This window comes from Eulemur rufifrons, chromosome 4 (genome assembly GCF_041146395.1).
Source record: "Eulemur rufifrons isolate Redbay chromosome 4, OSU_ERuf_1, whole genome shotgun sequence".
NCBI classification, from domain to species: Eukaryota; Metazoa; Chordata; class Mammalia; order Primates; family Lemuridae; genus Eulemur; species Eulemur rufifrons.
The window spans coordinates 65730655-65744951 of record NC_090986.1 but is presented as its reverse complement, the minus strand read 5'-3'; the positions used below and the strand labels follow the sequence as shown (position 1 = coordinate 65744951).

General features: G+C 47.5%; 1 protein-coding gene across 1 annotated transcript; it reads left to right on the top strand.

Moving 5' to 3' along the window:
• Positions 1-686: 686 nt before the first annotated feature.
• Positions 687-1274, top strand: ARL11 (ARF like GTPase 11). Its single transcript, XM_069466951.1, has one exon. It carries the CDS (start codon positions 687-689, stop codon positions 1272-1274), a length of 588 nt encoding a protein of 195 aa, XP_069323052.1.
• The last annotated feature ends 13023 nt before the right edge of the window (positions 1275-14297 follow it).

The window sequence follows — 14297 nt, the reverse complement described above, 5'->3', positions numbered from 1 at the left end:
GTGTGTGACCTAAGAGCAAGAGGCTACACCGTACAGCCCAGGCATGCGGTGGGCTCTGCCACCTAGGTTTGTGTAAGCGCACACTATGGTGTTCGCACAAGGAAATTACCTAACAACGCATTTCTCAGCATGTACCCTCATCATTAAGTGACGCCTGACCGTATTTACGGGACATAGTGCTGGTCCTGTGGGCAGTTCCAAAGGTAGCAGAAGTTTCCATGAGCCGAACCATCCTCCTCACTCTGTGCATGGAACCCAGCTTAGCTTCTATTTCAGGGTTTAAGCTTATAGGAGGAAAGCAGAGGTTAGAAGCCACAGACTAGCAGGAATTGAACACACCTTTCTACAATTTCTATTAAACTAGGTCTGTCTGAGTGGAACTTCACTTTGCCTCTTGGCTTTAAGCTACTAAGGAATGTGAGCCCACGTGCTGTGTCCCCCCCGGGGGGCCCCACGCTCTTCTCTGAGGCAGGCCCCAGACATGGGTCAGTTGATGGTGACTCAGATACTCTCACTTCCTGGCCCTTTCAAAGCCCAGGCCTGTGTTTGAACCCTGCCCTGTGAAGACTTCTCCTATTTTGAAGTAGAGGTTCTTCCATGTGTCTGCACGGATTTGTGTCCCTTCAGGAAAAAACAGCTGATGCGCGCCTCCGGCCTTTCTCCCCTAGGGTTCAGCAGCGGCCATCATGGGTTCTGTGCATTCCAGGGGTCCCAGGGCGGAAGCCCAGGTGGTGATGTTGGGCCTCGACGCCGCCGGCAAGACCATGCTCCTGTACAAACTGAAGGGCCACCCGCTCGTGGAGACCCTGCCCACTGTTGGTTTCAATGTGGAGCCTCTGGAAGCTCCTGGGCACGTGTTGCTGACTTTCTGGGATGTTGGGGGGCAGACCCAGCTCAGGGGCAGCTGGAAGGACCATCTGGAAGGCACAGACGTCCTCGTGTATGTGCTGGACAGCACAGATGAAGCCCGCTTGCCCGAGGCGGCGGCTGAGCTCACGGAAGTCCTGGGCGACCCCAACATGGCTGGCGTCCCCTTCTTGGTGCTGGCCAACAAGCAGGAGGTGCCTGACGCTCTTTCGCCGCTTGAAATCGGAAACAGGCTGGGCCTAGAGCGGTTCCAGGACCGCAGCTGGGAGCTCCGCGCCTGCAGCGCCCTCACTGGCGAGGGGCTGCCCGAGGCCCTGCAGAGCCTGCGGCGCCTCCTGAAATCCCGCAGCCACCGGTGTCTGCAGGTGAGAGCTGGTGGGGAGTGTCGCGCCAGCCACAAATCTTGACCAGGACAGAGCAGCTTACCTTTGCTCCTCCGAGCCGAACCGGAAGAACCAGCAGATCCCTGAGAAACTTAAGCTCGGATTATCAAACAAGCACTCCTTCTGTTCTTGGACAGGATATTTTCTTCTAGGGATTTATCCTCCGCGGTGTTTATGTTGCAAATCAACTATCCTTTGAATAATGATACTCTAAGAAAAAAACCCCACCATGACACGATTTAAGTGCTCATTACCAGTGGGACTGGAGCGACTGTCATAATAGGGCAGTGAGTGGTTACATAATAATTGAGACCTAAATTCACAGAGGGCAAGAGGTTTTAAAATCAAATCAGAATTTCATCTTGAACATGGGCTTGATTAGCCCTTCTCCACCCTTTGGGATCCTGTGTTGGTCTTTTTCAAAATCCCTTCATTTTCTTTTTTTCCTTGTCTTTTCTCCTCATAGCACATCTCTTTCCTTAAAGATCAGGTCAATCAATTATTTCATTTATTCATTCATTTAACCAACGAATATGCAGAGTGTTTAATTTGCGGTAAAGGCGCTGAACTTCCAGGTAGGACGGACGGAGGTGCTTCAGATGGGGGCGATGAATTCTGAAGACGCAGACGACAGCAATCAGTGCCTCCTCTCTCATGACTGACAGGCAAAAGGGAAGTTGAATGTAGCTTCCAGGAAGGGCTTTCAGGAGATTGTTACCTAGGATCCATGAAGCTCCTGAAGTTATTTGCAAAATGTTATGTTTGGGGCCATTTTTCTAGGGATCAGAAGATACAGGACTTTCATCAGACTTTCAAAGGTATCTGTGACTCCCAAAAGTTAAGAATTACTGATCTGGTTTTAACCCTCATCCAACCCTGAATGCTTACTGCAACCTGAGTTTTGTGTTGTTTTGTTTGCAATGGGGTCTCGGTATGTTGCACAGGCTGGCCTCAAACTCCTGGGCTCAAGAGATCCTCCCACCTCAGCCTCCCGAGTACCTGGCACTACAGGCACGTGACTCCGCACACACCTGTAATCTGAGTTTTTTGTTTTTGTTTGGTTTTCTTCATTGTTCATTTGTTTGTTTGAGACAGGGTCTCCCTATGTTGCCAGGCAATCCTCCCGCCTCAGCCCCCTGAGCAGCTGGGGCTATAGGCACACACCACTGTAACCAGCTGTAATCGAGTTTATTTAATGGCAAGCAGCTTACATTTGGCGCCTATTCTCATGTTAAAGCGCTCTAAATGTTGGATATTCCTTCCTATGCTGAATTAAAATCAGCCTCCTTATAGCTCCTGGCGGTGTTCTGCCCTCTCTGGAGTGATATAATGTAAATTGGCCTTCGAGACCCTTCTAGTAGCTGAGATCTGCCAGGTGCCTCTACCCAAAGCCTCGCCTGCAAACACCAGGTGAGGCACGCCTAGTTCTCTCCACTCCTTGTCAATTGACGTGTTTCCAGACTTGTTGTGTTAGACACTAAGCATGCAAAGCTGGATAAGGCCTCAGGCCTCATGGAACTCTGGCTGGGGAGATAGTAGGGACATAATTACTGTAAAAGCGTGAGGGTAGAAGCTCAATTCAGCAGTTGTTTATTGAGCACTTACTTGGGCCAGGCTCTGTGCTCGGTGTTTACATAGATTATCTCGAATTTTCACAACTCTGCAAAATAGATATTATTCCTCTTTTATATAATTAGAAACTGAGGCTGGGGGAGGTTGCGACCTCTTGTTGCTTGAGGCACAGAGGTGGGTGAGGGTGATGCTATAATAGGAAATAAAACTGGAAAGGAAGTTTAGGTCCCAGTTGGGCCAGGCTGTTTGAATTTTAATAATCAGGAGTTTGGCTCACGGAAGCGAAACCATGGGACTTGCCATTTATGAGGGTAAATGCTTCCTCTCAGAGGAAGAGAGATGACTGAGAGCTATTTTAAGGGAAATAGTTGAGAGGGGAAGCATTTGAAGATGGCTCAGGATCTCGAGTCTGCATGACAGGAGGGACTGCAACACCATACAAGTGAGAAGGTGGGACGGGGCTGGGGCCACTGGGTTCTGCTTTCAAAACGCTGGGTCTGATGTTGGTTGTAGCTGCTTCCAGATTGCTCCCTGCAGTTCTGGAGATGGCGAGCACCTGCTGGATACATTTGCTGGTTCCCACCCACAGGGGCACTCTCTCTGATGCTCTTACATTTCTGCTGAGCTCAGGTCAACATTTTCTCTCCTCCAAGCAAGCCGAAGGCCACGTGTGCTGTTCCCACACAGGTGTCATGCCTCTGCTTACCCAGCATTTCTATGATTTCATAATGGGAAAGCCATCTGCCACTCGGCTGGATGTCCTGAACTTGTTTTGCTATGTGGCCATGAGCCCCCCTGAGGTGCCGGCAGGAGGGTCATCTGACAAGATCTATGCTTGGGAAGATAACACGGGCAGCAGTGTTTGGGTGGGGGAGGATCCTGAAGGCAGGGGACAGGTTAGAGGAAGGCCAGAGGTGTATTTTGACACATATGACTGACACCACTGGTCTGCAGGGACTGTCACCACAGCCACTTCATCATGTTATAGACATATTTTTACCGTTCTTTTGACAATCCCTCTGCTTCAGCCAGGCCGGTCTCCTCGCTGACACCAGGATGCACCATGCTTTGCCCAGCTCCAAGTGTGTGCTCCTGTTGGACAGAGTGGGCGAGAGGGCCCGCAGGCAGCTCCGAGTTTCTACCCCAAACCCATCATCCTTGAAGGCAGACACACCTGGTCTCAACAGGCCGTAAGAAGTCCCCTTTCATCATCTCCCTCAGATAAGACTTCAGAAAATGGACAAGAACAAACCATAATAACGTGCCTAGCGAGTGTTAGTGCTGGTCTGCCTCCTGCTTGGACAGACATGAATGTCAAATCGCTCACGTAGCATCGCCCAGCAGGTGAGTTCTAGGATGCTACCTGCACGATTCTCTCTGGACGGAGGTGGCTTTGACAATCTCGGAGTCCAGGTGGTTCTGGCAGCCTTCCGCTCGCTGGCTGCTGGATGTTGCCTGAAGTGAGCAGGGGATCCCACAAGGTATGAGGCCCCGTGCACCCTCCTGGGATTGCCAGTGTCCCCTGTGCGTGTCCCCTGTCATGCTTCCATGCCATGCAGGCAGTCCTTGTAGTTGCAGTAGTGACCACAGCGGTGGCAGCCTTTCTTCAGGGTCACATAACTTAGGGAAGCCCCCAAACACCCCTGCTCTTCCTTAGGCTCAGGGGGCTTTCCTGTCTGTACCTCCTGTTTCAATCCTGCCCATGATGTAAGGACCCCCAGACTCCACCTCTCTGGGAAGCTTTGCCTGCACACCCAACCCACCCTGCCCCTGAGCTCCGTGTCACTGATGGTCCCGCTCTGCTTCTTGGTGCCTGGCGTCATTCTGCCCTAACTGGGGCTGTTCCACATGTCGATACGTGGCCTCCCTGAGTGTGGTGTAAATTCCTAGAGACGAGGGCCAAGCCTTCCGTCCTCCCGACCCTCTTCAAAGCCTGGAACAATATTAGACACTGAGCGTTGCTAAGTACCTGGGGAATAATGAATGACTGACTAAAGCCAGGGAACTGGGTGTCATGTTTGGGAGTCCCCAGGTGCTCTGAACTGTCCATAATAAAATCCAAAAATAAGAACACCAAGAGGCTCATTGTCTTGAGCGCCAAGATGGCAGCACAAAACTATACCTTAGACACCTTTTGTGATAAAAGCAACAACAAAACGTCATACGTGCTCTTTCTAGAACACCACACATTAAGAATGACCTGACTTTTAGCTTGCATACCAGAGGGGGTGGAAAGTGGGAGCCGTAACCAGACCGGAAGTTGAACAGGAATGACAGAATGTTCAGCTTGCACCTCCTGCCGCAGCCTGTCGAGACGGCGTGTCCTGAGTGGGAGGTGGAGATGTGACCTGTGCTGCCACCTCTTGGGCCTATAAGAGCAAATACAAATTAAAAATAAGCACTTGTTCCATAGATCAGTAGGGTGACTATAGTTAACAGTGGCCTGTTGTACATTTCAAAATTGCTAGAAGAGAATAAGTTGAATGTTCCAAAGCATAAAGAAAAGACAAATATTTAAGGTGATGAATCTCCCAATTACCCTGATTTAATTATGTGAATGTATCAAATTTTATTAATAACATGTATCCTGAAAATGTGTACATCTATTAAGTATCAATTAAAAGAATAAGAAGCTTAATTCTCCTTGTTGGAAATAAGGGAAGAGACTTCACCTCCCTTCCTTTTCTTCTTAGAGCATTTACTTTAGGAAACTTGGAATCTTAAGTTCTTTCCTCCATTTTTTGAGATGTATGTAAATCTTTTTAAAAGCTAATTTAGCCTCTTGGCAGCTTTAGGACTTGGGAATGTCTTTTCCAAGGACCAAGGAGCCATTCCTTTGAAATGTCATCATCAAAGGAGACAGTCTCCCAGGAGTCTCAGGAGCCTAACCTGGCAGATGCTTGGCTCTGAGTTGCAAAACTACCTCCTGTCTTAAAGCTATGAGAAGTTTGGTTTTCCTCTGGAGAAAGCCAATTAGCTAACACAGATGGTGACCCCAATTACCAGTTGAATCTAGGGTACGCTCCGTGGGACAAATGGGCTGTCAAGTGCTCTTGCTGGAGGACTGACTCGCTCTTTATTGTTTGCCCTGGGAACACGTCAGGGTGGGTTTCCTCTGCTCCGCTCAGTAAGAGGGTGAGGTTTCTTTCTGTCATTGCTGTCTCTTAGGGGATTGCCCGTGATGCGAGTCACATTCTGGTTGAATGTTTATTTAACAATAAAACACTTTTCTTTCTCTACTACCTTTGTGGAGAGATTTTCTGGGCTGGCAGGAGATTTGTTTTTAACAATAGTTCCCCTGCAGGCCCCATCTGCCTGGCTCTGTGAACTTTTATTTGCACCCACGACCAGTCAGAGGGCTGCTCTACCCAAAGGCATCTTAGTCAACAAAGGAAAACTCAAGGTGGCTTTTGGAGGGCACTTAATTAGTAATAATGAACACAAGTTCAGCAAGACCTGTGACCCTCCCCACAGGCAAGATGATGAACACCTGTGACTGTCCCTGAACTCACTGAAGGAAGTATTTCGCAGTGTGTGAGGGGTGACCCCAAATTCCCTCCCACATGGCCCGAAGAAGCAACAAAACAATTTTAGAAAGGAAGAAAAGTCTTTTATATTCACCACGTTGTCTTGATTTCCACTCCTCTGACACGTTCACCCCCCAGGAAAACTTGGCTATGTAGCTACAGATGCGTATTTTCAAAGTCTCCCTCAGAAACGGCATTGCTCTACTGCAGATCTCAAGCTAAAACCTGATCCTGAGTCCTCCTGCCCGCCCCCAGCCTGGGGCACATGGGTATCTTTGCAGGTTACCTCAAGCATGAAATTGCAAACCTAAACAAACTGATTTCCATGAAAGCACTTCCAATTCCTCAAATAAAAGGAGGCATCAGGATTATAAATAATCTCTGCATTATGAACACGACACCATAACATTTTGCAATTTTTACTCCACCTCTTCTCTGAATTCCACAACCTTCAATTTCATGTGACGTTAAGTGTTAGCTTAACCCAGAGGCGAATTATTTAATATAAAGGATACAAAGAAATGTATGTAAAGATTTCTCAGGATTATGAAAATTATTCCATGAGAGAATCATTACCAAGAGGGAGATGCAACCTCACCCTGTGCTCAAATATCTAAATGCTATGGACCGTGTTGGCTTAGAGTTTGGGCTTGAAGTCGGGCAGAACCGACCAGAACACCAGCCCTAGGTCTCACCAAGGGTGTACCCTTGGGCGAATTATTTAACTCATCTCAGCCCCAGCTGCCTCATCTGCAGAATGGGTGTGATAATAGGAGGCACCTGACAAGGCTCACGTGAGAATTAAGCGATATGATACATGGATGAAGGAGATACAAACCCAGTCCCTGCCCTCAAACGTATAGCCTAACTTTCAATAAGGGACAGCTATTAATATTAAGTCCCACTAAAGCATGTTAAAAATGCAAACGAAGCATAGAATTCTGGGGCCCAGGCTTTTCTTGCAGATCCCTTCCCCCACCCTTGGAACTCTCCAGAACCAGACTTGTTTTGGAGGAAAGAGGGTCCTGTGCTTGATGAAAGGGGTGGAAGTGTGGGCGTGCAGGGCCCAAAACTATTCTTAAGCATTCTGGTACCTGCTGAACACTTAGCCTCCCTTCTCTTGGCCACAATTAACATCTCTAGCCCAGGACTTCTCTCCCTCTTCCTAGGCCAAAGCCCTTGCAATTTGAGCACCCAAAAGCCCTGCATGAATTTCTCCTCCACGCACTTTAAATGCACCCTCCTCTCGAGTAGGCCAGTAGGTTGGAAAGATGGGAAAGATTTCAGAAGATTGGGAATTGAATCCCACACTCAGCTCCTCTCTGAAACTGGACAGTTCCAGATCCATTCCTTGGACTTCAGTTTTTAAAAGCTAATATCCCTAGAAGGATGAGAGCAGGGATGGTTTGTCATTTACACATTAATGTGAATGAGTTCTCAAGCTCTGTTCGGGAGAGGTTTTAGTAAGGCAGCCAAGCTAAAAGCTGAGAAGAGCTGAAAGAAGCAGGGACAGATACCGCCAAAAAGAGAAAGGGTGGCAGCCTCACAACGTTGCCTAAGGCCATGGTGAATGTGGCCCAAACCGGTGTCACGGTCCACACAGCCAGGACCTCCAGGGTATGGGGCTCCCATGTTTCCCAGGCACTTGGGAAGGGTGGCCTCCAGGTGCAGAGCCACAGAACTAAATCCCTGGCCCAGGGGTGCCCCTTTAGGCCAGGGAGTGGGTGGGAAAGGAATAATCCTTCTTCTCCTGCCTCCCACCCTCTGGTTTCAGCCAAATGTCTCCATTAGAGATCAGCGGCTCAGGGCATGAAGCAGGTAGACAAGTGTGGAGAATGGATCCAGGGTGGGGTGGGGAAGAGCGAATGGACAGTAAGAAGCCCAAACTCATCATTGCAGTTCAATAGAGAGGGCTGATATCTAAGGGACAACCAGCTGGAAGGCAGCTAAAGCCTTTCACTGGAAAAGCCAAGTTGTCCTCAGTTGTATGCCGCACTTCGAGTGGGGCTTCTCCAAGTGCAGAAGGACAGCCTTGTGACTGAAGCGGGCAGTCTTGCTGAAATAACAGGAAAATATCTAATCCCACAATTTCCTAGTAACAGCTAAAGTCAATCACGAGCTCCCTCCCTGCTCTCTGCTCTTGCTCTCCCTAGCAGACTAGCTGACAGGCACCCTGCAGAGACTCCGTTTTCACAACACCTGAAAAGAGCCTCAACAGACAGAAAGGAAATGTAAATCTTTTTCTTTAAACCTGAACCGCTTTTGAGAATCTGTTTTACAGCCTTAGGGAGCTCCTGCAGGGACAAGCGCAGGGTGCCAGCGACAGGCCTCAGTCTCTGCCGCTTCTGTTACCAGCTGCTGCTAAGAAGAGGAGCGAATGCAGGATGCGGCCTTCACAGTACCCTGTTAATTTGGCTACAACCATAAATCATCTTCACCTGCCTTTTACAATTCCTAAGTAAAAAGCCTGAATACCTGATTCTCTGCTAACACGCTTTTCCTCTTCCTCTCTTTCACCGTGTTGGCCCTTTTCTGCTTGGGAAAAGTAAAATAAACTTCTTTCTATCCTAAACTTTGGAGAAATCTTTCTCAAAACCCGAATGCACTAGCTCTGCACCAGCACTCCACTCTAACAATGACCCAGGCAGAAAAAAAAAACACCTGTGATCACAAAATTCTATGGGCCTAATCCTCGAGGGGGAGGGAATCCATTCTTACACCAGCACTCCAAACTCTTCCAGCACGTCATTTGTATTGTTCCCCTTCTACCATTCTAAAGATGGGATCATGTTGTCTTGGACAATCAGATGAGCCCGAGGAACCAAGAGCCCTGGGCAGCGGGGGCAGAAGCCGGTGGGTTATTTCGTTCTGCCACAGCTGTGGGTCACAAGGCTTTTATACAAGCTTTGGGATGGCCCCACCACAGGCCCTTCCTTCCCCTCAGTCGGTGATGACTCAGGAGGTTTTCGAAAGGAGCCCAGGGGACATTCAACCAGCAGGTTCATCTTGGGGAACTTCTCAGGCATTTTCTAGAAAACATTAGGAGCTAGTTCCAGACCTGACTCAGAAGTGGGAACATTCAGACCCTAGACTGTGTCTACAATACTCAGTGAGTTCAGGCTAGACTATGATGAATGTACTACCTAAAGAGTGTCTCTAGGAGGGACAAAGAAAGAAAGAAAGAGAGAAAAACATTGTGACTTGTGGTTTAATATTCTGAAATGCCTATGTACATTTAACTATAGTATCTCCTCAAAACTCACCAGAGAGAAGATAGAAGAATTAAAAAAAAAAAAAAAAAAGACAAAACCCACGAGGACAAAGAAAGCAGAAAAGGAGAGTAGCAGGCTTGAGATAGCAAGAAAATTTTGGAAGATGGGACGTGACCTCACAGACCAGAAAAAGCAGAAACCCAAGTCTGCTGCTGTTGGGGGTGGGGCTGGGGGGTGTGGAGCTCAAAGGACTCACCCTGTGCCAGGCACTGATCTAAGGGTTAAAGATGTATCAACTTGTGCAATCTCCCAAAACGCTAGAAGGATTTGTACCCTAATTTTGGAGAAGAGGCACAGAAGTTAAGTAACTTCTCACTGGTGTGGGTGAAATGCAGGAGTTGACAACTCACAACCACAGCCCGTCCCACTCGCTGCAGGGGGCTCTGTCATTTCATTCCCCCAACTTCTCCAGGTCTCTAGTCGGGGTTCCCTGGTGCGGACCCATTTCACCCAGGTGCTGACAAAACCCCTTCTTCCCTGAAGCACCGGAAGAATGTTTCCTTTGAAGGGAAACAAACGGATGCCAAGGCCAAGGTGTCACAAAAGCATTGACAGTAATCCCAGTGTGAAAGTAACTCAAACCCAGTCTCAGCTTGTCCGATTGACAAAGCTTGTAGGCACACAGGCTTTTCAATTTTTACATCTTATTCTCTCTGATGTGCCTTGCTCAGAGCCCCAGGTTTCGGCCAGCTGTTCTGCTCGAACCTTGAGCACCCTGTCATGTTTTACAATTGCTTCTGAGACTGTCATCTGTTCGAGGCCTGTACCAGGGACTGACTCAAAGCCAAATAAAGGTGAGAGCTGTACGGGACGAGAACAGATTACTGAGTGTTTGACACGTGCTCATCCGCACAACGTGTGTGTTGAGCGCCAGGAGTCAGAGTCTCTGGATGCGGAGGCCGGGGCTTGGGGAAGTCACACATCTTACCAGTCCCCCAACCCTCGAGGGGCCAAAGTGGTGCTAACTCAGCCCTGCCTGGTGGCACAGCCTGGGCGCTGGGCCCCGCCTGCCCCTCGCAGGCAGCCTGGTTTCAGGTTCTGCCACTTGTGCCCACGGCACGGGGCAGATGGCTCCTTTCATTGCCAGGTCCTTCTTCTGTAGAAGGAAGATAATCCCTGTCCATGGTGTTCATGGGATCACGGTGAGGATCAGACAATACAATGAACAGAAAAGTGCTCGGAAGCGGAGTGGATCTGCACGTGGGGCACTAAGAACATCCCGTCCTTTTCCCAGATGCCCAACAATGTGGCATCCTGAAGCGATCACTTTCTCTAGCTTGTGTTTACAAGCTGCCTGGGAAAAGGGAAAAGGCAGGCAGATGCGAGAAGACACGCATGTGATCTTTACAAGCGGGCACCCCGTGCCAAGAGCCAGGAAGCCCAAAGGAGGCTGGGGACGAGACCCACCTTCTGGAGGCTTTGGAGAGCAGACTTCCTCAGACCTCACCACGAGCCTCTTCTGAAGGCTCCACACACCAAAAATACCCCGGCCACCTGCTGCCCGGGGAGGCAGTAAATCACTGGCCTCCCGGCACCAGAATCTGGGTCAGGCCTGGCCTAACGGGGCAGTAGACACCTACCCACGAGTTCAGTCCACCTCTCACCCAGGCAGCTCACAACGGGTTGCCTCTGGGGCCTCTGGGGCCTCTGGGGCCTCTGGGCCCGGAGAGGGTGCCTGGAGGAAGCAGGCTCACCGTGCAGGCTCTGGGGCCAAAAGTGTTACCTGTGGAATGCGTTACTGGAGGGGGACTCCAGGAAAGGGCAGTGGCTCCTGAGGTGATGACAGCAAGAACTGCTTTATTATTAATATATATTAATAGAATAAGGTCATCCCATCAAAATCCACGTATCAGCCACCCAACTGCTGTCCTATTACCTCAGGGCCACCAGATGTCACTATTACAGGGAACACACCTATTTGTAGTCAGTTGTCAGGACAGGGACTGAATTTATGGAGAGATCAGTTCAAAACATGGGTGCTCAAAGGCTGTCCCATGAAATCCATTTCCTGCTTCCAGTTCTCACTGGAAAGATGCCACCTGCAGTAGCTGAAATCAGTCTGACTCTGAAAACACAACAAAAAATGCTAAAAAAATCAGCTCACTTTCACTCTCAACACAATACCATGAATCAGAAATGAGAGGCAAAGACAGAATTTTATTTATTTATTTATTTTTATTTCAGCATATTGTGGGGGTACAAAAGTTTAGGTTACATAAATTGCCCCCCCCGCCGAGTCAGAGCTTCAAACATGTCCATCCCCGTGTCCATCCCCTAGATGGTGCGCATGGCACTCATTATGTATGTGTACACCCATCCCCTCCCCCCCACATCTGCCCGACACCCGATTAACGTTATTCCTAAATGTGCTCTTAGGTGTTGATCAGTGAAACCAATTTGATGGTGAGTACATGTGGTGCTTATTTTTCCATTCTTGGGATACTTCACTTAGTAGAATGGGTTCCAGCTCTATCCAGGAAAACATAAGAGGTGCTATATCACCATTGTTTCTTATAGCTGAATAGTACTCCATGGTATACATATACCACATTTTATTAATCCACTCATGTATTGATGGGCACTTGGCTTGTTTCCACATCTTTGCAATTGTGAATTGTGTTGCTATAAACATTCGAGTGTAGATGCAAAGACAGAATTTTTAATTGACGTTTCGTTGGAATGCATCATCCACACACCGTCGTGGAGAACATGAAGCACTGTGTAGTAGTGTTGCTTAAATTTGCAAAAGCAGGACCCCTGAGAGCACGTCCTCCATTTGCCACCTCTGCCCCTGGAAAAACCACTGCATTACAGGTAACCGCTGTCACTTTGCCACTTGATCCAACCCAGCAAAAAATACAAACAGGGCCATTCATAGATACAAAATCAAACAATGAAATCGAGTCGCTACACAAGTATAATGAATAGACTCAGATAGTCAGACATGTGCTTAGGTTGATTTTTTTAGAGTGTGAAAAAAAATCCCCCAAATTGAATAATTTTCACAATCTCTAGGCTCCTGGGAACATGTCTAATACTCAGTTTGAGACTCACTGTTGGAATGGAAAGACCCAGTTTTAAGTGGACTGGGTCCCAGCTCACTGATCTGACCCCTGTGTGCCTCAGTGTCCTTGTGTATAAACAGAACCTCTCCAAGATGCCTTTAAGCAATGCAAGTTTCCAGGATTCTACATGTGGCTGAGAGAGGCTCCTGTGCAGCTGGGAACGCGGAACGTACCAATATTACAATGCAGTGCCACCCAGGGCCACTTTAGTGACACAGACAAGGCCTTTGAGAATTCAGAGTTCCTTCCTCCTGACTTTTAGGAGACTGAGGGAAGGCTTCTGGATGAGAAGGTATTCAACACCCAGGACTGAATGCTACATCATGATCAACATACCTGATCTGCCCTTTAAGAGCTGGGAGGTGGCTGATCAAATATTTTAAGATGTCAACTTGGCTTGTACCAATATAGTCATTTAAGGAAACTGGTTTCCAAAAACAAATGGTAACTGCTACCTACTCACCTCTTTAAGCACGTGAATTTTTCAAGAATAGGGGAATTTTCTGTAATACTGTCCACAGTCTGTTTGGGGGTACATGTAGAACTACTACTTCCTGGATGATAAGTTTAGGGCAAGAAAGAGAGTGTTAAAGTCTTTCTTCAGGAATCTCCCCCAAATGTTAATACACACATGGTGTAACCTGCAGTTTGAAAAATAGAAACTAAATCTGTAATAGTGGTTCCTTCTAATGATTCTAGTGGTAACTATTATTACTATTATTTGCTCATCTGAATTTTTCATTTTTCAGCCATAAACATGTCAATAGTGTAATAAATTTTTTAATGCAAATACATTCAGGAAGGGCAATACCTCAAATCATTATCAGTTGTTAGTGATTAATTAATGGATGTGATTTGTTTTCTACAGTGAAGTGGTGGTAAGAAATGTATTTTGTTAGGTCTGGGGTCTGCGGATGTCCAGGCAGTGCTTGAGGCAGAGGAAAGGGGAAAGAGAAGGTGTAGAGCCTCCACAAGGGAAGTGGTAGAGGAGGTTGGCTCACATTACCTTAGGCCTGCCAGGTGCAACCTATTACTCTGAGGGCATTTATTATTATTATTGTATTATTATTGTTTTAGAAATGGGGTCTCACTATGTTGCCAAGGCTGGTCTCAAACTTGTGGGCTCAATCAATCCTCCCACCTTAGCCTCCCAAGTAATTAGGACTATAGCTGTACGTATCACTGTGCCCAGCTTCAATTAAAATTAAGGATAGGAACAGTTAGCGTCTTTGACGAAAGGCTTTGCCCAATTATTCTCTTCATAAATAACTTCTCATTAGAGTCAAACTCCAGCCTTCATAACAAACAAAAACAGGGCATATGGATTTTAATAGTAATTTAAAATAAAGAAAAAAAAAGGGATTCTTCTCTAAACTTTTTCATTTTGGTTCCCATCAAGTCGTTCTTTGACAAAGTTTTCTTTTACTATTTTCATATTGCAATCCACAGACTTTTCTTGGAGCCCCAGTACTATTATAGTAAGTACTTCAGGAGTTGTGGAGCTGACATAATTAAATACAAGGAACCTTCATCGTTTAGACTCTTTTAAATGGGTTATGCTGATATTTGCCTCAACATCATCTGGAAAGGAAGTTTTGAGATGCAAAGAAA

What these genes read in the sequence shown, in the direction of transcription:
- ARL11 (XM_069466951.1), top strand. Translation starts at nt 687, where the DNA reads ATGGGTTCTGTGCATTCCAGGGGTCCCAGGGCGGAAGCCCAGGTGGTG.